Source organism: Terrapene carolina, unplaced genomic scaffold, assembly GCF_002925995.2.
Source record: "Terrapene carolina triunguis isolate 2854851 unplaced genomic scaffold, T_m_triunguis-2.0 Scaffold211, whole genome shotgun sequence".
NCBI classification, from domain to species: domain Eukaryota; kingdom Metazoa; phylum Chordata; order Testudines; family Emydidae; genus Terrapene; species Terrapene triunguis.
Window position 1 is genome coordinate 35,428,523 of NW_020664562.1, and position 22,232 is coordinate 35,450,754.

General features: G+C 42.2%; 1 protein-coding gene across 1 annotated transcript in view; it reads left to right on the forward strand.

The window, feature by feature from the left end:
• Positions 1 to 22,232, forward strand: part of ANKRD13C (ankyrin repeat domain 13C) — a 58,564-nt gene that overhangs the window by 27,659 nt on the left and 8,673 nt on the right. Inside the window, exons 7-12 of the mRNA XM_026656054.2 lie at positions 3,290 to 3,434; positions 4,141 to 4,272; positions 6,647 to 6,808; positions 14,605 to 14,684; positions 16,322 to 16,420; positions 17,367 to 17,467. Coding sequence (XP_026511839.1) covers positions 3,290 to 3,434; positions 4,141 to 4,272; positions 6,647 to 6,808; positions 14,605 to 14,684; positions 16,322 to 16,420; positions 17,367 to 17,467 — 719 coding nt within the window. The remainder of the gene's footprint in view (positions 1 to 3,289; positions 3,435 to 4,140; positions 4,273 to 6,646; positions 6,809 to 14,604; positions 14,685 to 16,321; positions 16,421 to 17,366; positions 17,468 to 22,232) is intronic.

A 22,232-nucleotide genomic window follows, 5' to 3' on the forward strand; every position in this document is an offset into this window, starting at 1 on the left:
AGTGGTTTGAAGGCTATAAATCAGGGGTGGGCAAACTTTTTGGCCGAGGGCCACATCTGGGTGGGGAAATTGCATGCAGGGCCATGAATGTAGGGCTGGGGCAGGGGGAAGGAGTGCGGTGTGCAGGAGGGGGCTCAGGGCAGGGGGTTGGGGTGCGGGAGGAGGCTCAGGGCAGGGGGTTGGGGTGTAGGAGGGGGCTTAGGGCAGGGGTTCGGGGTGCAGGCTCCGGCCCTGCACCGCTTACCTGGAGAGGCTCTAGGGTGGCAGTGGCGCACAGCAGGGCTAAGGCAGGCTCCCTGCCTGCCCAGGCCCCACGCTGCGCCACTCCCAGAAGCGTCCGGCATCACGTCCCTGCGTCCCCTGGGGGAGGGAGGCAGAGGGCTCTGCGCGCTGCCCTTGCCTGTGGGTACCTCTCCCAAAGCTCCCATTGGCCGCGGTTCCCCATTCCCGGCCAATGGGAGCTGCGGACGGCGGTGCCTGCAGGCGAGGGCAGCGCGCTGAGCCCTCTCCCCTCCCCACCGTCCCCCAGGGGTGCAGGGACGTGGTGCCGGCCACTTCTGGAAGCGGCGTGGGGTCCGCGGTGCCACGGGGGTGGCAATCCCGCAGGCTGTAGTTTGCCCACCCCTGCTATAAATGGCTCCAGCCTTTAGAGCTTTCCGAAACAGTGTTATGCTTGCATGATTTTTTTTTTTTTTTTCTTTTTTTTATAGAAGGGCAGTCGGGGGAGGGTGGGGAGGAGGAGGAAGAAGTTGCACATTGTCCTTTTTAAAAACAAAAAAAACCTCTGTTTATTTAACAGACTAGAACTGCCTTGCAAATAACTGAGATCTGCATTCTGAGCTAGTTGCAAAGGTTTAGTTCTGTTCAAATTAAAAATTGCTTTATGTAATGATTATGTTTCAGGGGTCTCTATGGAAGTGAATCAAACAAGCATTTACAATTATTCTAATACCAAACAGGAGTGGGATATTACTGTTGACTGTACTTAACTCTATCTCAGGCATAATTGGGAGTAATAGGATAAAATTAAGGGAAGAAACTTAGTCAAGGAAAATCTGTAAATCGAGAGACCTATTGTATAACAGTGTTTTGTGGGATGTGGTGAAATGCATTATAACTTGTCCTGTCCAGTTCAAGTGACAAAGCATCAAAGAACACTCTAATGGGAAAATCTCTTTTGACGCAGGATGCACTAGATATCTGAGTAAATCTTCTCCACTTATTGCCTTTTAGATTCTTTGATGCCTAATCTAAATTCTTATTTGATTCAATTCTGTAAATGCTTGCAAAGGCAGCCTAGTATGTTTTTAATATCTTTGGAATAAGTGTTTTCTGATATTTCTTGTGCATTGGAATGCAGCTTTCTGCTCTTCTAGGTGTTAAAGTTGGTTTTCTTAGAAGTCAGCTCAGATGATGCTCTTGACTAACAAGTGTTGTAATTACTGAAGTGCTTCTGAAACTTAACTAGACAGTGATAACTATAACTTAAATTCAAATGGTTGGAGAATGAATTCTGGTTAGTTTCTTACTGAGTCAGTTCCGGGAACAAATAGTTCAGTTGTACCTGACTATCTGTCATGTAACACATTCATGTCTCAGTGAGTCAGTTATATTTTGTTCAGAAATGTGGCTGCTCTATAAAACATCAGTGGCAAATGTTACTATAACTTCAGAGAACAAATGTTCAAATTCTGAGAGGCAAGAGTTATAAACCATTTTGTTTCTACAACTTTTCCAGCCGAGCTCTTTAATTAGCTGTAATATTCTTTGTTGGATTCAAGTGTCTCTTCCCTTTAAGCTCCAAAATCAAAAAAATCAGAATAATAAATTATTCAAAGAAACTGCTGCTCTCTTTAAAGCTTTTAACACAGAAATATGTTCTGACTTTTTAGGTCAGCTCTCACTGAGACCAGTCTGAGTCTCTTCTCTGCGCACATGCTACTTGCATTAATGGTAATGGGAGTTGAGAGTGAATCTACATGAGAATACCCTATATTGTCTTGAATTTAAAAGATGAATAAATGGCATAACTGATTTTAAAAATATTGCTTAAGAACTAGTGGCTGTTAGACTAAACAAATCTGGTTGGTGGCTTTAGCTGTCTGTAAAAACACACATTTTGGAGGCAGCCCACAGGAATTATATCAGGGGAAAACTTCATGCTCCACTCAACTCTTAATTTGACAGGTAGAAGTATTCCCTATGCCAGGGGTCGGCAACCTTTCAGAGTCTTTGTTGATACACTCTAATTTAAGGTTTCACGTGCCAGTAATACATTTTAACATTTTTAGAAGGTCTCTTTCTGTAAGTCTATAATATATAACTAAACTATTGTTGTATGTAAAGTAAATAAGATTTTTAAAATGTTTAAAAAGCTTCATTTAAAATTAAATTACAATGCAGGGCCCCCCAGACCGGTGGCCAGGACCCGGGCAGTGTGAGTGCCACCGAAAATCAGCTCGCGCGCCACCTTCAGCACGTGTGCCATAGGTTGCCTACCCCTGCCCTGTGCCTATGCTGCTGAAAGTACAAGAAAATAAATAAAAGGCTGGAAATAATCTAGCTAAATATGACAAAAACAAGGCAATGCAAAGTTCATTCTGTTACTGGTCCTCTTCTCAATTTGGGCCAGATCCTGATACCATTACTCGCAACCTTGCTGAAATCAGTGAAACTGTTCAGTAATCCTCGTTCACACTGAATAACACATATCAGAATGTGGCCACTTATGTTTAGGGAAATTCCTCTCAGTGTATTTGTATGCCAGGTAAAATCAGTCAGTATCCTGATACCATGCAGTTTTGAGGGCAAAAGGATGCAGTGGCAGCTTTTCTTAAAATGTTTTCCATTTGTAATTCTGCTATATTGATACAATATGAAAGGAAAGCATTATCTTTTGCCATGAAAGTAACATAAAAATCCCCTGAACTGTATTTGTAATGTAGGACTAAGTCACATTGAATTCTGTACATTTCGCCACATTTATATAATTGAATCCCTATACATTTTCCTATGCATTTGTGCCACAACCTTAGTTTGCATTTATACAGATATCTTTACTACATTTGGAATTTACTGTATAAGCAAAAAGTAGTAATTTGTTGCCTATTTATATAAGTGAAATTTGCAATAATAATTATATTAAAACACAATGAAAATGTAGACTTTACTATACCATTTTTGGGGGAAAAGCAATGCTGTTGGATGCTAATAGAACTCATTTGTGTATTTGAACATTTCTGGATAATTCCTTTTGCAAAGGTGCTTTACCGTGGGTATATTTCCACAGGCTTGACACAACTCTCATAGACTTTACTGACATGAAGTGCCAACGAGGGGATTTAAGCTTCATTTTCAATGGTGATGCAGCACCCTCTGAATCTTTTGTAGTTTTAGACAACGAACAAAAAGTTTATCAGCGAATACATCATGAGGTGAGCAGCTGCATATATACACAATGTTAAACATATTCCCTTATACCTATATGTTTTCAGTACTAATGAAATACTTACATTAAATGTGTATTCTGCTAAAAAGTCAGGTTCTGTACCCAACTTTAAGCTACTGTTCACATGGATGGTGATGCAAAATCAACAAAATGGGGCAAGGTGCTTTCAAATAATAACTTTAAAGCTTCTTAACGGATTTTAGACAGCTATCTGTCCCTTTCCATGGAAACAGAGAAAAATTGGAGCAGAGTTGTAAACATATCGCCACTGAAGTTAGGGACGGTGATGCTGTTTGTTTTGTTTGTTTGTTTTTTCCCCCCTTCTTCTTCTCCCCAGCACCAGACAAACTGTTTGAATCTGTTTTTTCCATTGGTGGTATAGTAATGTTAAACTAATTGAGAATGTACCCGTACATTAAATTATTAGTACATTTGGCTGGCACAGTTTTAGACCATGTGCCTCCTCCTGTAATACCAATTGTATAAGGTACTATGATGCCAATGTTATAGGACATTTTTTGAATAATTCCAATAAAATAGCTACTTCTTGAAGCATCCATAATTTTCTGGGGGAGAAAAATTGTCCAATTAAAAGGATAAGGCTTATTCATGTACAGTCTGCTTGTAAAAATTAGAAAGTTTAAAATAATCAGTAAGTACTGTTCAGTATTTTAGGATTTCTTTTGCTCCAGGAATCTGAGATGGAAACGGAGGAAGAAGTTGACATTTTAATGAGCAGTGATATTTATTCAGCAACATTATCAACCAAATCAATTACCTTCACGCGTGCCCAAACAGGATGGCTTTTCAGAGAAGACAAAACAGTAAGTCTGAACAGAGCCTCTCTGTCTTATCCAGCCCTTTCTTTATTACTGTGTTCAAAATAGCACTGGCAGATGGTGTTAATGCAAAAGAGGAGAGTAAGGAGTGTGTGTTTGTCTTCAACATTTTTATCATGTTAAATCTCACCTCTCTTTGAGTTGTAAGCCATGGAGGAAGAGGGTTTTTTAAGTTCATGGTTGAAGCAGAGTCTGTGCCAGATAGTGAAGGCAGTGTAAGCAGTGTAGTTAAAGGATCTATGACCCATTGTGAAGAGACAGGAAAGGGGACAGAAAAGTGCAGTATTCCACAGTAGAAGTAGAGAATGAACAAGAGATTATGAAGACCTGAAGTCGGAAGTAGGGGAATAGGAAAATTCAAGATCTTGTAATGAAGACTTGAGAATGAAGATGTTTAAACATTTTGCTATAGCTTGGACAGAATCAGTGTTTAGATGCCACAGTAATAGTTGACATATTAAAACAGATAGATAGAAACCAAAACAATGGCAGAAAGCATATTAATTCCTTTTCAGAGGATTGGATGAAGAGAAGTCATAGCGGTTATTGTTCAGGCACTCGTTTTATTATCTCTGGCTAATGAAGGCACTTCAACTTAAAAACTCCCAAAGGCTATTTCTGATAGCTGACAGCATTTGCTAGGTCCCCTGTTAAACCACTCCCCTCTTGCCAGCATGCAGTTTTCAGCCAGTTTTTGCTTCTCCTACCAGCTCCCCATTCAGGGCAAGCAAGATGATAGGTGAGGCAATAATCAGCTGACCTAGGTGCTCTGCCCATTCCTCTGACATTCCAGATCCCAGACAGCAAAGGCAGATACAAAGATTATGCAAAAATACAACTTTATTAAAAAATGTTTAAAGCATACAGTGTAGAAATCCCATGGGGATTCACCTGAAAAATGCAACAGTTAAAAGGCAGCTTAGTCAGCAGGCACCCAGAGTACGTTGGTGTACTAACTTTAACTGTGTTCTGGCTGATCATTTTTGAAGAAACACCTGCTAATTTGGAACTCTGAGTAGAAATTGAGCTCAATATACTTTATGCCCCTGTGTCTTCCGATTCCACCGAAATCTACACTAGACTGCATCATTGTCAGGTACAGACAGAAAATACAGCTCACTGTATTTGCACTTCGACAAGATACATTTAGAGCTTGCAGAAATCTACATTAATTTGAATTAACAAAGGGAAAAAACCCAAACTCTCTCTACAATTGTTACTGCTCTTACAGCTGTAGAAACTGTGAATATACAGAATGCCAGTACCTTACAGTTGTTCGGGTTTGATCTCCTCAAAGAGGATGAAGCAGAGATATCAACAGTGGTCAGAGACATGGGGTTGGGGATTTACCTGTGATGTTGGAGATGACCTACTCTAGGATTATTTAGTGCAGAAAGGCAGATTGAGAGGGATGAGACTAAAATTTGGGAAATAAGGACCTGATCCTACAAGCTTCTTTATGTTCCATTGAACACAGGAGGTGGTGCTCAGCATTTCATAAGATCAGGCCCTGAGGTATTAAAAACAATTAAAGGAGTTAACAAAAATTGTGTGGGGCTACTATTTCTTCTCTCATTCTACAAGAATAGAGGCACTCAAAGCTGTAAAGTAGAAAGTAATACCATTTATAATTTTAAATTACTAAACTGCATACAGTAATACCAAGAGTAATGGCAAATAATTTCACAGTGTTTTTTTAAAGGATTAGATAAAGTAACACTTCCTGCTATGCAACCTAGACACATGGAAAATCCAACCTGTCTGAGAGGTACTAGCGCTCATTTGTAAGGCAATGAAAGGAATGTTTTTTTTCTCCTTAGGTATAGAAGGCCTGTTGTTCTCCTGTGTGGGGGAAGATATTTGCCTTCTTTTGAAGCATTAGGTGATGTCACTCAAAAGTTAGCTCATATCTGACCATGTTTTTCTAATTTTTACTTTTTCCATTTTATGAAATGTAAACTCTAGGTGCAAAAAATAAGTCATATGTATAAAATATCAGTTGATACAGTCAGCTGTTCTAGAACGTACCAGCCACAGAAGAAGAAACATGTTTCCCCTTGCCATCTTTAGATTAGCTCTTTGGGAAATAAATAGATGTTTTGTGCTAATGTAAGTTTTTATCCCCAAAGAAATCCTGGCAAGGGCAGCCAGTGTTTCTGCTGCACTTTCATTTACATTGTTGGAGGTATTCAGTGTTAATGAAAGTGCTCTGTCAGTACAGGTGACTTAAAGTATAACATTCATTCTTATGTTCTTAAATGTATCATGTAACAGAGTCATTTTAGTCTTTGAATATTCCTGATTTAAGTTACTTTACCGTAGCTTTTGAGTTCATTAATGTCAGATATCTATCTTACAGGAAAGAGTAGGAAACTTCTTGGCAGACTTCTACTTGGTCAATGGACTTGTTTTAGAATCTAGGAAAAGAAGAGAACATCTCAGTGAGGAAGATATTCTTCGAAATAAGGCCATCATGGAAAGCCTGAGTAAAGGTGGTAACTTGATGGAACAAAATTTTGAGGTATAGTTAGCTTGTTATCTACATCAGTTTTATTCCAGGGAATGTTAATCTTCACACTTGATACCTAATAAGCTTTATAGAAAAAAAAATGTTTTCCCTCCTCTTTTCTGTATAAAACTTAGTTTAAAACATCTGAACTGGTTTATAACTCTAATCAATGTGGTCTTTCCCCTGTTAAATTCCTTCTGAATACTGAATATTTCAGTGAGTGATCCCTGGATCTTTCATGATGGCTTTTACTATAAGGTGGAGTTCTTTCTGGCTGACTGAATCAGAATAGTTTAGTTTTCTATTTGGCAGGATTTTTTTGGTTCTAGTTTAGAATGTTGCTTTGAAGGTCATCTTTTTGTTAGTGCTGTTCCCTGCTAGAGCACTTTATAGAGATGGCTGGCTGATTTTACCCAAGACCTGGCTTCTGAATGGTCCCATTTTAAGTACCTTATCAAGCCAATTGGTTAGAGCTTTGGGCAGGATTAGCCTTAAAATGTAGTTTCCCTCTTTTCTTCATGAACTGGGAAATTATTCCCCAAATAGTTAAACTGCTGACTTATAGTCTTCACACTATCCTAAATGTTTGAATGTACTTTTGTGGTTTTAGTCTTTGTCTCATAATTTTCAGGCAAACTTTATGCATTCCAACTTTTGTGGCTTACACTCTTTGGTTAAAATGTGGTAACATAAGGAAGGCATGGATATCACTTTACTATCTTGAGCTAATTATAGTTACTTTCAATGGATAACAAATATTTCACTGATCATAATGTAAAGAAAGCAAACTGCTACATGAAGTCAAAGCATGAGGAGTTCAACTGTGTGGTGAATTGATTTAATATTTTCTATTTGTCGAGTTTTTGTGCGTGTTAAAATCATCCAGCATAAAATGACTGAAGTGATGTTATGCTTGGGGGGAGGGAGCAGAGGTGGGGGAGCATTGGAATTACTTGGTGTTACTAATGTGTAACATGTCACAGTGGACTTGCTGCTTGGGGGATTTATTAGAGCAGCCAAGCAACTTACTATTTTTACATGGATAGTGAGTTCAGTGTTAGTAAGGAATGACTGTGCAGTTGTGCCAGGTTGTGCAAATTACAGGGGTGTCTTTCTGGACCACAGTGCTTCAGAGAATAGGATTCTAGTACATTTTTATTTGTGTATATATTTGTGAATATAGAGCCAAGATTTTTTTTCCAAAATGTTTTACGTCAGATGCCTGTTTCTGAAATCTTGCTAGTAGATATATATATATATATACTGGGTTTTGAGAATTTACTACCAATTTTAAAACCTTTGCCTAACTTAAAAATTATACATTCAGTTCCTGAATACATATGGTAATGGAGAGTAGCATCCCTCCACCACCACCCTGGAACAGGGATAGAGATCCACAAGCAATGTTTTAGCAACCTTCAGGCATGTCCAGTTTCCATTGGAAGAGATTAACCCCAGTAGATAGAGACCGCTCAAATCCTACAATAAATGTGGTAATTTATTTATTTGGAATGAATGACACTTTTACATTTAATTTTCACTAGTTTTCTATTGCTTGAGCAGGCACTTAGATTGGTGATAATAGGTGATTTTTTTTTTTTTTTTTAGAAAGCATAAACACAGTAGAACTGATCGAGGAATAGATTTACCTTCTAAAATCAGCCTGACTGTAATCCATCTTACCTGACACTTGAGTGCTACCATAAAATATTGGGCAAGCATTCTGGATTCCTAATTTAGGTCATAGTGTGGTGTGTGCAATGATGTTCTGTTTCATGGTATTAAATAGACACTTTCTTTTTGCTAATGGAAATAACCTGGTTTGGTAATGTTATCTGCTTCTGTCTACCAAGTAAGTGACTCTTGCAAGTCAAGCTTGAAGTTCATTTGCAGGACAGTGTTGAACGCTGATCTTGAAATATGCTTGGTTGAGTAGAGAAAATGTTTACTTACCACCTCATAACTGTTGTTCTTTGAGATGTGGTGTTCACGTCCACTCCAATCAGATGTGTGCACGCCGCGTGCATGGTCGTTGGAAAGTTTTCCCTTAGCAGCTCCTGTTGTGTCGGCTGTGGAGCCCCTGGAGTGGCACCTTTATGGCGCTCAATATATGACCCTGCTGACCCAACCCCCCTTCAGTTCCTTCTTGCTGGCTGCTCCGAGAGAGGGGAGGAAGAGGATGGGTATTGGAATGGACGTGAACAACACATCTTGAAGAACAACAGTTACGAGAAGGTGAGTAACGGTTTTTTCTTCTTCGAGTGCTTGTTCACGTCAATTCCAATTGGGTGTCTCCCAAGCTCTACCCTGGAGGTGGGGTTGGAGTTAAGGAATCGTTGATTGGAGCACCACCTTGCCGAATGCAGCATCATCTCTGTTGTGTTGGGTGATAGCATAGTGAGAGGTAAACGTAAGCACCGATGACTAAGTTGCTGCCCTGCAGATCTCTTTTATCGGGACCTGGGCCAGGAACGCAGCTGATGAGGCTTGTGCCCTTGTGGAACGTGCCATAAGAGTTGGGACTGGGACCTTGGCTAACTTGTAACGTGTGGATGCAGGATGTGATCCAGGAAGATATTCTTTGAGATGAGACCAGGAGTCCTTTCATCCAGTCTGCTACCACCATGAACAGTTGGTTCGACTTCCTGAACGGTTTCGTGCGCTCGATGTAGAATGCTAGCGCTCTTCGAACATCCAGTGAGTCCAGTCTCTGCTCTTGGGTACTGGTGTGAGGCTTAGGATAGAAGACAGGTAGAAAAATGTCTTGACCAATGTGGAATTGTGACACTACTTTGGGGAGGAAGGCTGGGTGAGGCCTGAGCTGCACTTCGTCCTTGTGAAAGACCTTATAGGGTGGGCCGGAGGTCAGAGCCTTTAATTCGGACACCCGCCTTGCTGATGTGATGGCTACCAGGAAGGATACCTTCCACGACAAATAGAACAGGGAGCAAGTCACCAGTGGTTCAAAAGGGGGCCCCATGAGCCTGGTGAGGACCAGGTTAAGGTCCCATGCGGGAACCGGTCGCCTGATCTGTGGATATAGGCATTCCAAACACTTGAGGAAACGTCCTATCATGGGGTTAGCGAACATGGAGCGTCCAGATGTTCCTGGGTGGAAGGCTAAGATAGCAGCAAGATGCACCTTGACAGATGACGCTGCTAGGCCCTGCTGTTTGAGATGCAGAAGGTACTCCAGGATGAGTGGCATAGACTGGAGTGGAGGTGTGTGTTGCTGGGCACACCAGCAAGTGAATCTTTTCCACTTGGCTAGATAAGTAGCCCTGGTGGAAGGTTTCCTGCTGCCGAGAAGAACCTCCCTTACTGGCTCTGAACATAGGAGCTCCATGGGGTTTAACCATGAAGCTTCCAGGCCGTGAGGTGGAGGGACTGGAGGTCTGGGTGGTAGAGGTGACCATGGTCCTGAGTGATCAGATCAGGGCAGAGTGGTAGCACGATTGGGGTGTCCACTGACAGCTCCAGAAGCGTGGTGTACCAGTGTTGACGAGGCCATGCTGAGGCGAGCAGAATCACCTCCGCTTTGTCCCTGCAGATCTTGAGCAGCACCTAATGTATGAGTGGACTGGTGAGAAGGCATACGTGAGGCAGTCTCCCGAAGGTAGCAGAAACGCATCCATGATTGAACCCAGGCTGTGTTTCTGGAAGGAGCAGAACATTGGGCACTTCTTGTTGCTCCGGGTGGCGAATAGGTCGACCTGGGGAAATCCCCACCTTTGGAAGGTGGGATGAAGAACATCTGGATGGATGGATGGACGGACCATTTGTGGTTGCAGAACGATCTGCTGAGATGATCCACTAGCTTGTTCTGCGCTCCTGGGAGATAAGATGCCTCCAGGTGAATGGAGTGGGCTATGCAGAACTCCCATAGCTGGAGGGCTTTTTGACATAGGTGGGGAGAACGGGCTCCACTCTGTTTGTTGATGTAGAACATAGCAGTGCTGTTGTCCGTCATCACTGCCACGTTTTGGCCTTGTAGCCGGGACTGGGAAGCTTGGCATGCCAGTTGCACTGCTCTGAGCTCCCTGATATTGATATGAAGGGAGAGCTCGTCCCGCGACCACAGGCCCTGTGTTCGGAGATCTCCCAGGTTTGCCCCCCAACCCAGATCTGACGTGTCTGATATTAGGGACAAGGAGGGCGGTGCACTGTTGAAGGGGACACCTTCGCATACCATCTGAGGGTTGAGCCACCATGGTAGGAACTCGAGTATGTGTCCTGGCACTGTCACTACCGAGTCCAACCTGTCACGCCCTGGTCGGTATATCTGGGCGAGCCACGCTTGAAGGATTCTGAGTCTCATTCTGGCATGTTTGACTAAGTACGTGCAGGCCGCCATGTGTCCCAGGAGACTCAGGCATCCCCTTGCAGTAGTGGTCGGGTACCCCTGAGGCTTTGAATAATGTCTGTCATGGCCTGGAAACGGGTCTCTGGCAAGAATGCACTTGCCTATACCGAGTCCAATACCACTCCGATGAATTCTATTCTTTGGGTCGGTGATAAGATTGACTTGTTCATGTTGATGAGGATTCCCAATCTCTGGAAAGTGGACCTGACCAATCGTACACGAGACTCTACCTGCTCCCTGGTACAGCCCCTGAGCAGCCAGTCGTCTAGGTATGGGTATACCTGCACCTACCTCCTCCGGAAGAAGGCTGCTACGACCGACATGCACTTGGTGAATACTCGGGGGGCTGTCGACAGACCGAATGGGAGGACTGTAAAGTGATAGTGTTTGTGGTTGAGCGCAAACGGGAGAAAATGTCTATGCACAGGTCGAACGGCTACGTGAAAGTACGTGTCTTTCATGTCAAGAGCTGCGTACCGGTCTTCTGGATCCAGGGAAGGGATAATAGTGCTCAGGGAGACCGTGCAGAACTTCAACTTTACCGTGAACTGGTTGAGTCCTTCCAGTTCTAAAATGGGTCTGAGACCCACCTTTGTCTTGGGAATTAGAGAGTCAGCTGATAGGAATCGATGTGAACAAGCACTCGGAGAAGAAAAAACAGTTACTCACCTTCTCGTAACTGTTGTTCTTTGAGATGTGTTGTTCACGTCCATTCCAGTACTCACCCTCCTTCCCCTCTGTCGGAGTAGCCGGCAAGAAGGATCTGATGGGGGGTCAAGTTGGCAGGGTCATATATTGAGCGCCATGAAGGTGCCACTCCAGGGGGCTCCACAGCCGACCCGATGGGAGCTGCTAAGGGAAAAGTTTAGATGACCATGCACACGGCGCGTGCACACCTGATTGGAATCGACGTGAACAAGCACACGAAGAAGAATATATATTTACACGTTATTTTAGGGCTATTGATATTTAATACGTTTTCCCATTAATCAGGTTTTGGTTAAATTTGTTGTGCTTTTTAAGAAAATTGTACAGAGCAATGATTGTCTCTCATCAGATCTGTGATGCTGTATTGTCAGAGAACAGATAAGCTTCGACTGCTTGCAAATACCCAGGATAAATGTTACCTCTATTTGATTTCTTAATGTTTAGCTGGGAATATGCTATCTAAATCTTAGTGTTGTGCTAGCTAAATGTATTTGTAAAATCTAGTCTTCCCCTTAACTATTAAGCCCAGTGGCTCTGCTTTAAATCTGCTGCTTTTTTGCAGTTCAGCTCTCTTTTCAATACAGTGTTAGAGCTTTGTTCCCTACAAATAGATGTCACAATCCCAGGTAGGAAACATAGGGGTTGATATTGGAAACAAATTGTTCATGTGATTAAATAGTGGAAGCCTCTTTAAGAATCCATGACTGGCTTGTCTGGTGAAGTCAACAGCCAGGGACTTTCTTGTCTAACAGTTGTCCTTGAATACAAAGCTATTAGATTTATTAGAGAATTAAGGAAGACTGTTTTGAATCAAATTAATTTAGATTTTAGTTAAAGTGTAGTAATCTTTGTAGCATGTAAACTAAGCATTCTAATTCAGATTCAAGTTGCTTGCCTGTATATTAGCTAAAGGAAGAAATATTCCAATTGCCATCCTTAAATGAAACTTAAATATTTATCCTTTCAATAATTTGGACTTTTCTCCTCTCATTGTTTGTTGGAGGTTGACTGTAACTTCCAAATTCTCTTCACAGTTGAAATGCACCTTCTAAATGTAATATGCCACTGGATACGAATTTGCACAATTGAGCTGATATGTAAAATACACATCATCTTTTGTAAAAGTTAGTGAAATACTATACAAGCCATCAAATCTTGTTTTCTTACTGTTCTGTTTATAGACTAATTGAACTGAATAGTCAGTTAACATATGGCATAATTATTTTGCCAAGATGAGCATCAGTATGCTTCTTTTTCTGACAAAGAATATTAAATGTGATGTTGTTATAATGGAAGACCGTATCAACTATGAATGTCCATTCACAGCCAGGCAAGAAAAACAAGCAGATTTTAAATACTAAACATGCCTTGAAGATATTAGGATTTCAGATAGGTTCATCAGAAAGGAGCCCTCTCCAAAGTCAGTGTCTTTTTGGATACCATCTTTAAAAATCACAGCTTTTCAAAGCAGACTAAAACTGCTAGAAGCTGAATATAGCAATTTGGACAAAACTGATTATGAATAAAAGAACTGACATAATGGATTTGTTGTAGTAATGCATCTAAGATCGTGCTCTTTTGGATTGCAGGCAGTTTGGGGCAGGAACTCTTCTGTGTTTGGAAACCACCTAGCATATTTTGGGAATTACCATAGTCCCAATAAGTCAAGCAAGAATGGAAAACTGGCATCTCAGTGTTGGAAATGGGACTGTAATAAATGTATTTGTCTCTATCAAATGGGAAATTTGCTTTCTTCCATACTTTTTTTTTCATAATCATTTCCCTTCCAGTCACCTCCATAATTCAGTCAGCAGAATAAACCTTGTCATGCTTCTGTGTATTGTTGCCTGTGGTGTTCTGAGCAGTAATGAAATGGACCAGTCTCATAAACATCCTGGTTGTTGCCAGCACTTTCCAGGCAAAGTAAACGTTACATCAGAGGGAAGATTTCCAGCATTGGGTGATTTTGCTATCTTTGTAAATCCTCAAGAATTGTCCCGTTTTAATTCAAATGCTTTGAAAATTAGTGTACCATCAAACAAGATGGCTTCAACCTTGGCAACACCTTGGGTAGGAACTTTGAAGTCCGCTGAAGTGCAATGAGCAGCAGGATTTTTTTCCCACCACGATACATTAAATATTTACTAGCTGCATAGTCAACTTTATCTCCTTATTTTACCAGATCTTGGAATCTCAAACAATTCTTTATGCAGTATATTCTTGAAGTACAGGACTATCTTCTCAAAAAAAAAAAAAAAAAAAAAAAAAAAAAGGACGTTAAGTTAATATCTTTGGATTATTCTTAAGAATATCCTACAATAGCATTGTCCAAATGTCTAGTTTAAAGGGAACTCTTTTTATTTTAAAGAAGAAAAGGTGTATTATGAGAACAATCAGCGTAAAGATTTTATTTATAGTATACATTAGCCATAATTTCCATCAGTCTCTTCTTTCCTGTTACTTGTCGTCCTGATGTTCATGATTATTGCAGCACTAAAATAGCAGACTTCTGTGTGAATTAATACTTGGAGCCAAATGTCCACATGCAAAGTTAAAACCCTGGGAGGGAAGAGCAGGAGGTAGAGTTGAAACTGTTAAACTTGGCTAGCTTCATATTGGATGGGATGAACTGATACATTTTATAGACTGAAAAGTGCAATTTTATCTTTTGAACAATATAGTACCATGCAATAACTTAATATTTTACAGATAGTGACCACTTGTTTTTCCTTAACAGCCTGTCAGACGACAGTCCCTTACTCCACCTCCACCCAACACAATTACGTGGGAAGAATACATATCTGCTGAAAATGGAAAGTAAGTGTATCGGTTTCTTTTAAAGACAGGGAGTCTTTAGCTGTCTTTTCCTTCTTTGGCTTATGTTTTTACAGCTCCATAGTATCTGTATTTTTCTTGCCTTGGCCTGTAAAACACACTTTTCACAAGGCTGGCATGAGTAAAAAAGGGGTTGTGTAGCAGGGAGGATATAAATAATTTGACAATATAATCTTGCACTGCAATTAACTGAAAATATAGCAATATTTTGTAAGCTTGTGGACTACTTGATACCTGAAGCCTAAACTTTAAACACTTAAAAGATTAAGCTCTGTGTTTAACACATTTCAGTAAAGCTTTCTACGTACAACAATCCTATTTATGCTTAAGGTAGTGTCAAATTAATTGCTAGCACCAAATAGACCTCAGTTTTGACTTCAGGCAAGATGTAATAAATAGCTTATGACCAAACCCATTATTTACATCCAAAAGTGCACATTTTCTGAAACAATGTGTCAAAACTGCTCAATAGCAGCCATGTTTTGTGTAAAATGCAATCCTCATCTCACACCATAGTTAGCTACTTGTTGCCTCTTATACTTGTTTACTGTAGTTTAGATTATGTAAATTCAGCAGCTGGGTAAAAATTGTTTTTCCTAGGATTAGACTTTCCGTAATTTGATGTTTGAGCACCCAAAAGTGTGCTAGCTGCTTCACAAAAACCAGTAAAGATACAGACCTTGGTCGAAAGAGCTCACAATACATATTCAGATGTTACAAGAAGAGGAGTATGGGTGATATACAGAGCAAGGTTTACAATATGTGATTATTCAATAAGACATGAACATCTTGATTTTTTTTATGTATGAACTGATCTACATATAGAGGTGTGGCAGAAGTAAGTATATAAGGAGGGATGTGAATAATTGCACACAAACTCATCTATTAATATGGGGAGAGAAAATGATTAAATGTTAGATTTTTTTTTTTTTTTTTGCTTATTCCAAACATAAATCATGTGTTGGACAGTACATGAGAGGATATGAATGTCCAGTCTGTATTTCCAATGAATATAAATTAAAGATAGAAAAGGCCTGTTATTTTATATCTGTCCTGGTCCAGTACAAAATTGTGTCCTATGTTGTGTTCTCCAGTGTTTTGTCCATTCTGTTTTTAAATTACTACAGCAAAAGAACTTCCGCTGCTTCTGTTGTGAGTCCATTGTACAGTCTGATGGATCTCATAGCAAGAATCTTATATTCTGTCTAAACTCTTCCTGTCCCAAGTTCATTATGGCATTTATTGTTTATACTCCCATGGACAACCCTAAACACTTTCCCATACCATCTTGGCTGGTTTTCATGTCTTCCCCCATAGTTCTCATTTAGCACAACCTATCCATATTCAGCTGTTTTAATCTTTTTTCCCCCCATAAGTCAGCTCCTTAATCATTTTTGTTGCTTTTCTGTGAATTCCCCAGAACTAATGGTAAGCTAAATTAAGATGCCTTCCAATTCCTTCTCTCTCCTAGGTGCAGCTATTATTTCATAATAATTCTCTTAAACATAAAGTTTTTCACATCTTAACTCTTTTTTAGGTCTGACTTATTTATTTCATAAAAGCAAACGTCCCATTGAGGAGTGTTTTTTAACTGTTTGTTTGTTTGTTTTTGTTTAAAGAGCTCCTCACCTGGGTAGAGAGCTGGTCTGCAAAGAAAGCAAGAAAACATTTAAAGCCACAATAGCCATGAGCCAGGAATTTCCCTTGGGAATTGAATCGTAAGTTAGTTGTCTGTAAACGTTCATATGTGGGGAAATTAAACAGTTACCGTACGTGTACTGTAACTGTTCTTTGAGATGTGGATACAGACATGTATTCCCCTCAGGTGTATGCACATTTATTTTTCTGATTCTTTCCCCCTTAACGTCATTGACTTCTTGTACTGCTTCTTCGACAAGGAAACAGGAATGGTTTATGCTGTCAACAGCAGTTTGACTCATTCCCTCAAACTTTCGCTCAGAAATCTACAGTGGAGTGAGTTAGCTCTTCTAAAACGACAGACATTTGTACAAAGCAATGATCAGTGAATATGGAAAAATGATATTAATGGGATGAAACCCAATCTGTAAATTGCCTTTACCTTTGTCAGATTGGTCCATACTGCCCACACGCCGCCCCACTCTTCTCCTCACTCCCTGCAGCGTCAGGTTTTTTTTTATCAGCTGATATTGAATACAGGTAGTGAGACAATAATGCGTGAAAGCTAAGGATTTAAGCTTTGTGATAGTTTAAAGCTTGGGTTCCTAGTTCTAGGTCTCCATATAAACGAATTCTAACATTAATCTGGAGTCAAGTTTTGAGGTGTTGGGAGAAGGGAAGAATAGTAATTGGCAGCATGATTTTAAGGTCCAATTTCTCATGATTCACCAAGGCTAGAAACAAAAGCTTTCATGCCCACTTTATTACATGCCATATGTTAAGATGTGGATTACTAGAAATTGAACTTTAAAACTGTCACTAAGACGAAGTCAAAGCAGCAATACTCTGTCATCACAGGTCTAGGGGTGTGTGTGTGTGTGTGTGTGTGTGTGTGTGTGTGTGTATATATATATATAGTAGAACTTAGAGCACTAATTTTCAGTGCATTGGTTTAAATTTTCTTGGAACAAAAATTAAAGTGGCAAAAGTGAAGAGCTTCTAATAAAAATGCACTTTCCTTTTCAGATTATTGAATGTTTTAGAAGTAATTGCACCCTTCAAGCACTTTAACAAACTTAGAGAATTTGTTCAGATGAAGCTTCCACCAGGCTTTCCTGTAAAGCTAGGTAAGGTGACTCTTTCAGCTTTTATTAAGGCAGGAGTCTCAAACTCAAATGACCATGAGGGCCACATGAGGACTAGTACATTGGCCTGAGGGCTGCATTACTGATCCCCCGCCGCCCTCGGCCCTGCCCTCACGCCACCCCTTCCATGAGGCCCGCCTCTTCCCACCCCTTCCCTGCCCTCATTCCAACCCCTTCCCCAAAATCCTCACCCCAACTCCGCCCCCTCCCTGCCCCCAGGGGGTACAGGAGAGGTGTGGGGTGTGGCGGGGGCTCAGGGCAGGGAGTTGGGGTGTGGGGTGCAGGAGGGGTGAGGGGTGCAGGGGGGTGCGGCAGGGGTTCAGGGCAGGGGGTCAGGATGCAAGAGGAGTGCGGGCTGCAGCAGGGGGTTCAGGGCAGGGGGTCGGGGTGCAGGAGCCGTGCGGGGTACGGCAGGGGGTCAGGGTGCAGGAGGGGGCGGGCGGGGAGGCGGGGCGGGGGGGCGGGGGGCAGGGGGGGGGGGGGGGGGGGCGGGGGGTGCGGCTGCGGGGGGGGTTCGGGGGGCAGGCTCCCTGCCCTGCCCCCGTGCTGCTCCGGGAAGCGGCTGGAACCTGGGGGAGGAGGGGCACAAGGGTCTGTGTGTTGCTGTTGCTTCAGGCAGCGCCCCCAGCAGTTCCCATTGGCCGGGAACGGGGAACCGGAGCTGCTGGGGGCGCTGCCTGAAGCAACAGCAACACACAGACCCATATGCCCCCCCTTCCCCAGGTTCCGGCCGCTTCCCGGAGTGGCGCGGGGGCAGGGCAGGCAGGCAGGGAGCCTGCCCTGCCCTGCTCTCTCCCCAGTGCACGTTGGGCCAGAGCCGCTCTAGGTAAACGCTGGGGGCGGGGACGGGGGGGGAGGGGCGCAAGGAGCTAGCGGGCTGCGTGTTTGAGACTCCTGTATTAAGGTGATCCTCCATTTCCAAGAAGTGGAGGTGTTTAATTGAAATGACTAAACTTGTGTAATAAACTATTGATTTTGGGTTATATAAAGGAAACTTAATTCTCTGTTACAATGGGCTGCCACAGCCTTTAGAGGAATATAGTCCAGACCTTGGTGAATGGAATAAACACAATCCCATTAGGTTAGTGAAAGACTGAGGAATATTTATAGCTGGGATTAGAAGAGTCAGCAACCAAGAAGTCACTTGCTTTACTAGTCACTAAAGGGCCTGACTGAACAGTGGAAGCTCCAGATTATAAAAAATTACCCTTTCCTTGTGCTGGGGCTCATTCTGAAGTGAAGACTGCACGGTGTGGTGCTCCCAGGGAAACTGCAGATCACTTGAATCAAGAGATGACCTTGGCCTTGAGTAAAGGAATACACTTTTGTTCATGTTAGTCCTGTGAAAATTCTGATTCTAATCAGGACTGTTGCCAGGACCTCTAACCCTACATCAGGGGTAGGAAACCTATGGCACGCGTGCCGAAGGCAGCACACAAGCTGATTTTCAGTGGCACTCACACTGCCCTGGTCCTGGCCCCCGGTCCGGGGGGCTCTGCATTTTAATTTAATTTTAAATGAAGCTTCTTAAACATTTTAAAAACCTTATTTACTTTACATACAACAATAGTTTAGTTATGGAAAGAGACCTAAAAACGTTAAAATGTATGACTGGCACGCGAAACCTTAAATTAGAGTGAATCAATGAAGACTCGGCACACCACTTCTGAAAGGTTGCTGACCCCTGCCCTACATCCTCAATGGCAGATTTTTTTTTCTGTTCGAGGATTGTTCAGAATATTTTCTACATTTACTATTTATTGCACCTCGTGATTACTGTAAATCAACTATGAGAAACTACATGCAGGTTTCCAGTTTCTGTTAACAGATGGATAAAACATATTCGCTAATTTGCGTGGACAGATAACCACAGCAAAACCTTAGGCCATAAAGAAGCAAACCCACCCAGTTCACAAATAGCAGCAGAGATCCAAGAATAAACTGTCTCTTCGGTCTAGGGTTATTTGTTATAATCCAGGGTGGTGGTGGTGGTATATTTGAACGTTTTTTTTCTTTTTAAATGCACCAAATCCTACCTTCTGTTACACATGCACAACCCCACAGTATTCAGTGGGAACTGCTTGTGCAATCTGAAGGCTGAATTTATCCATAGCTTTTAAATACTATTTTGGATTAAAACAAAAACAAACCTAACTGATTTACCCACCTCTAAGACTTTGCCCAAAATTTAAACTGAGACATCTTGATGTTTGTGAAGGACATAAATCCACACTGTGTAGAGGTCAAAGCATAGGGGTTTATTACACACAGCGCTGGCGGAGTGTCACCTGGCTTATTAGGCTCGGAGACACTGTCAATCAATTGATTACAATAAAATATATAGATTTTCCATGGGCGGGGGAAGGTGACGGGGTAGGCAGTTCCACACCCCGGGATAGGTTTTGCAGCAAGACAAGATAGCACAATAGCCAATGGTTAAAAGGTTACACAATGTCTCCGCCCATGGTCTCAAGTTAGCAAATTAACATTTGATTAATACTTTGATAAAATGTTATTAGTATAAAATATATATGTTGAATTCTGATTTGGGGTCCATAGGAATGGAGCAACTCCTTTGATTGTCCGACAGGTACATGTCTAGGGGATAAAGCAAAGAAACAGTGAAAGCATATGGAAATAGAGATTGTCTCCTTTATGTCTTAAGGCAGGGCATTGGTCCCTTGGAAGGGAGGTGGAAGGATGCCATATCATTATAGTGACATGTGCCAATATTTCATAAACTCGAGGTTGGATCTGTGGGAAGACTGTTTTCCCTTCAGAAGAAACACAATAGGAACAGGGATCCTTTGATCAATTTGAAACATTAGATGAAACATAATTATTCAGTTATTGCCTCAACATCTGGCATTTCTACTGACCAAGCATATCTTAGCAAAGGCAATGTTATCTTGTTTATTCTGCTTTTCTCTTAGCTAATCACTATTTGCACGGCTTCTGGTCTCCAGGACAAACTCTGGACTTTTGGGTCTGAGAAAGAGCTGGCAAATCCATATACCAGGCCATTACATAACATGCACATGGATTTTAACCCTTCAGTCCCTCCTCTTGACCCTAGGGTTCCCTAACCCGCCAGGTCAAATATACCAATTTTAATGTACCCAGCCTACTGCGGAGTTGCTGATAAAGCACCAGTACCATCAGGAATGTTAGGATAGACAATCCCCACATAACTTGACAAAATAACACCCAGATCCATCCCCAGGGGACCTTGTCACCTGAGATGGCATCGCCCATAATTATTGCTTTAACCTCCACTGCCTGGTTCCTTGCCTTTGAGTACTTCACATCAGCCTGGTCCACGGTTTCCCCTATCTGAGTGTACCTCAGACGGCCTTCCCCAATATGCCTCTGGGCCTCGGCCACCAACTCCTCGATCTTCGCCTGCAGGGCCTGTAGACCCTCCTCTAGATACTTACTGCCGTAGTGCCATTCCAGATCCCATGTTAGGTTACCCATCATTGGCGGAGTACGGTGGAGCCGCGTCCCGTCAACAGTCAGGGTTGACCTTCGGGGGACCGTCATGCACACGGATGGATGTCTCGAGGGGCAGGGCTTTCCATTTAGCTCGATGGAGTGGTTCTGGGCAGTCACACACCAGTAGGTACCGTTCATCTGGACCAGCTCCGTGTGTGCCAGTTTCTCAGTAATGGCCACTTCGAACCTAGACAGATTCGTTAGAACATTATATGGACATGTACACAGAATTTCCTTATCAGAATGGGTGCAACATTTACTAGGATACAATGCTCTCCCAGCGACCTCAGCGTATGCAACGCCTTCTATTTTAATAACATGACCCCTTCTCCATACTGGCAGGGAGGTCACCATCCTAGCTTGTTGCAAATGAGAGATGCCTAAAGGTACCAGAAGGCTAAAGAGTATACTGTTACCTGTCCAAACTGGTTTTTGGACTTTCATTGATTCTCTGTTTCCCCATGCCCACGGAGGGATACTGGGGAGATAGGGTCCCACCACTGCCATAAGGGCTGGATGGACCCGGCCATCAAGGAGATCGGTTACAATTCCTTGTGTGGTGATAGCCAAAGTTTGTCCTGCTCTCCAACAACTTTCCATCAGTGCCTTTATTTTAGTCCCATTTATTAGCAGGCTGGTTACTTCTTGACCCAGGTATTTTGTTATATCGAATGAGGTGGATACAGAGTTTGACAGATCCTTTAAGCTATTTAGGATCAATCGACTGGCCTTAGTAGTATCCAGTCCTCCCTGGGCATTAGAAATTACAGCGTCAGCCAACCTTGATTCCAGCCGGTCCCTCCTCTCAGCTTGGCGTGCTATGGTATAGGAGTTGCCAACAGAATTACCTGCACCTAACCATCTTACAAGGGTATTTAGTAATCCCCTCTTCTGTCTAGTTAAGCGCTCACCAATTTGGTTTGTTAGGCTAGTAATGTTTCTACTCATTCGAGGCCTGACCTTTGCACATTGTCTGTTCACTTCCTCTAAAGGAATACGCACCTCGACCCTGTAAGTGTGGAATACCACCGAGGTGAGGACCGGTAGGGCTGGTCCTATCATTATCAATCCTGGTTTTGGAACAGGGTTTTGTTCAGGGCATGACACACAATCGGGTGGTTCCACTCTGTCTCTGATAACCCGGTTAATTGTTACCAGTCGTGGACATTCTAATTTGGGCCATTGTTTAACAGATGTATGCCATGCCTTTGGGGTTACCTCCGTTCGTGCTTTAAGTGGTAAGCCCCATCCT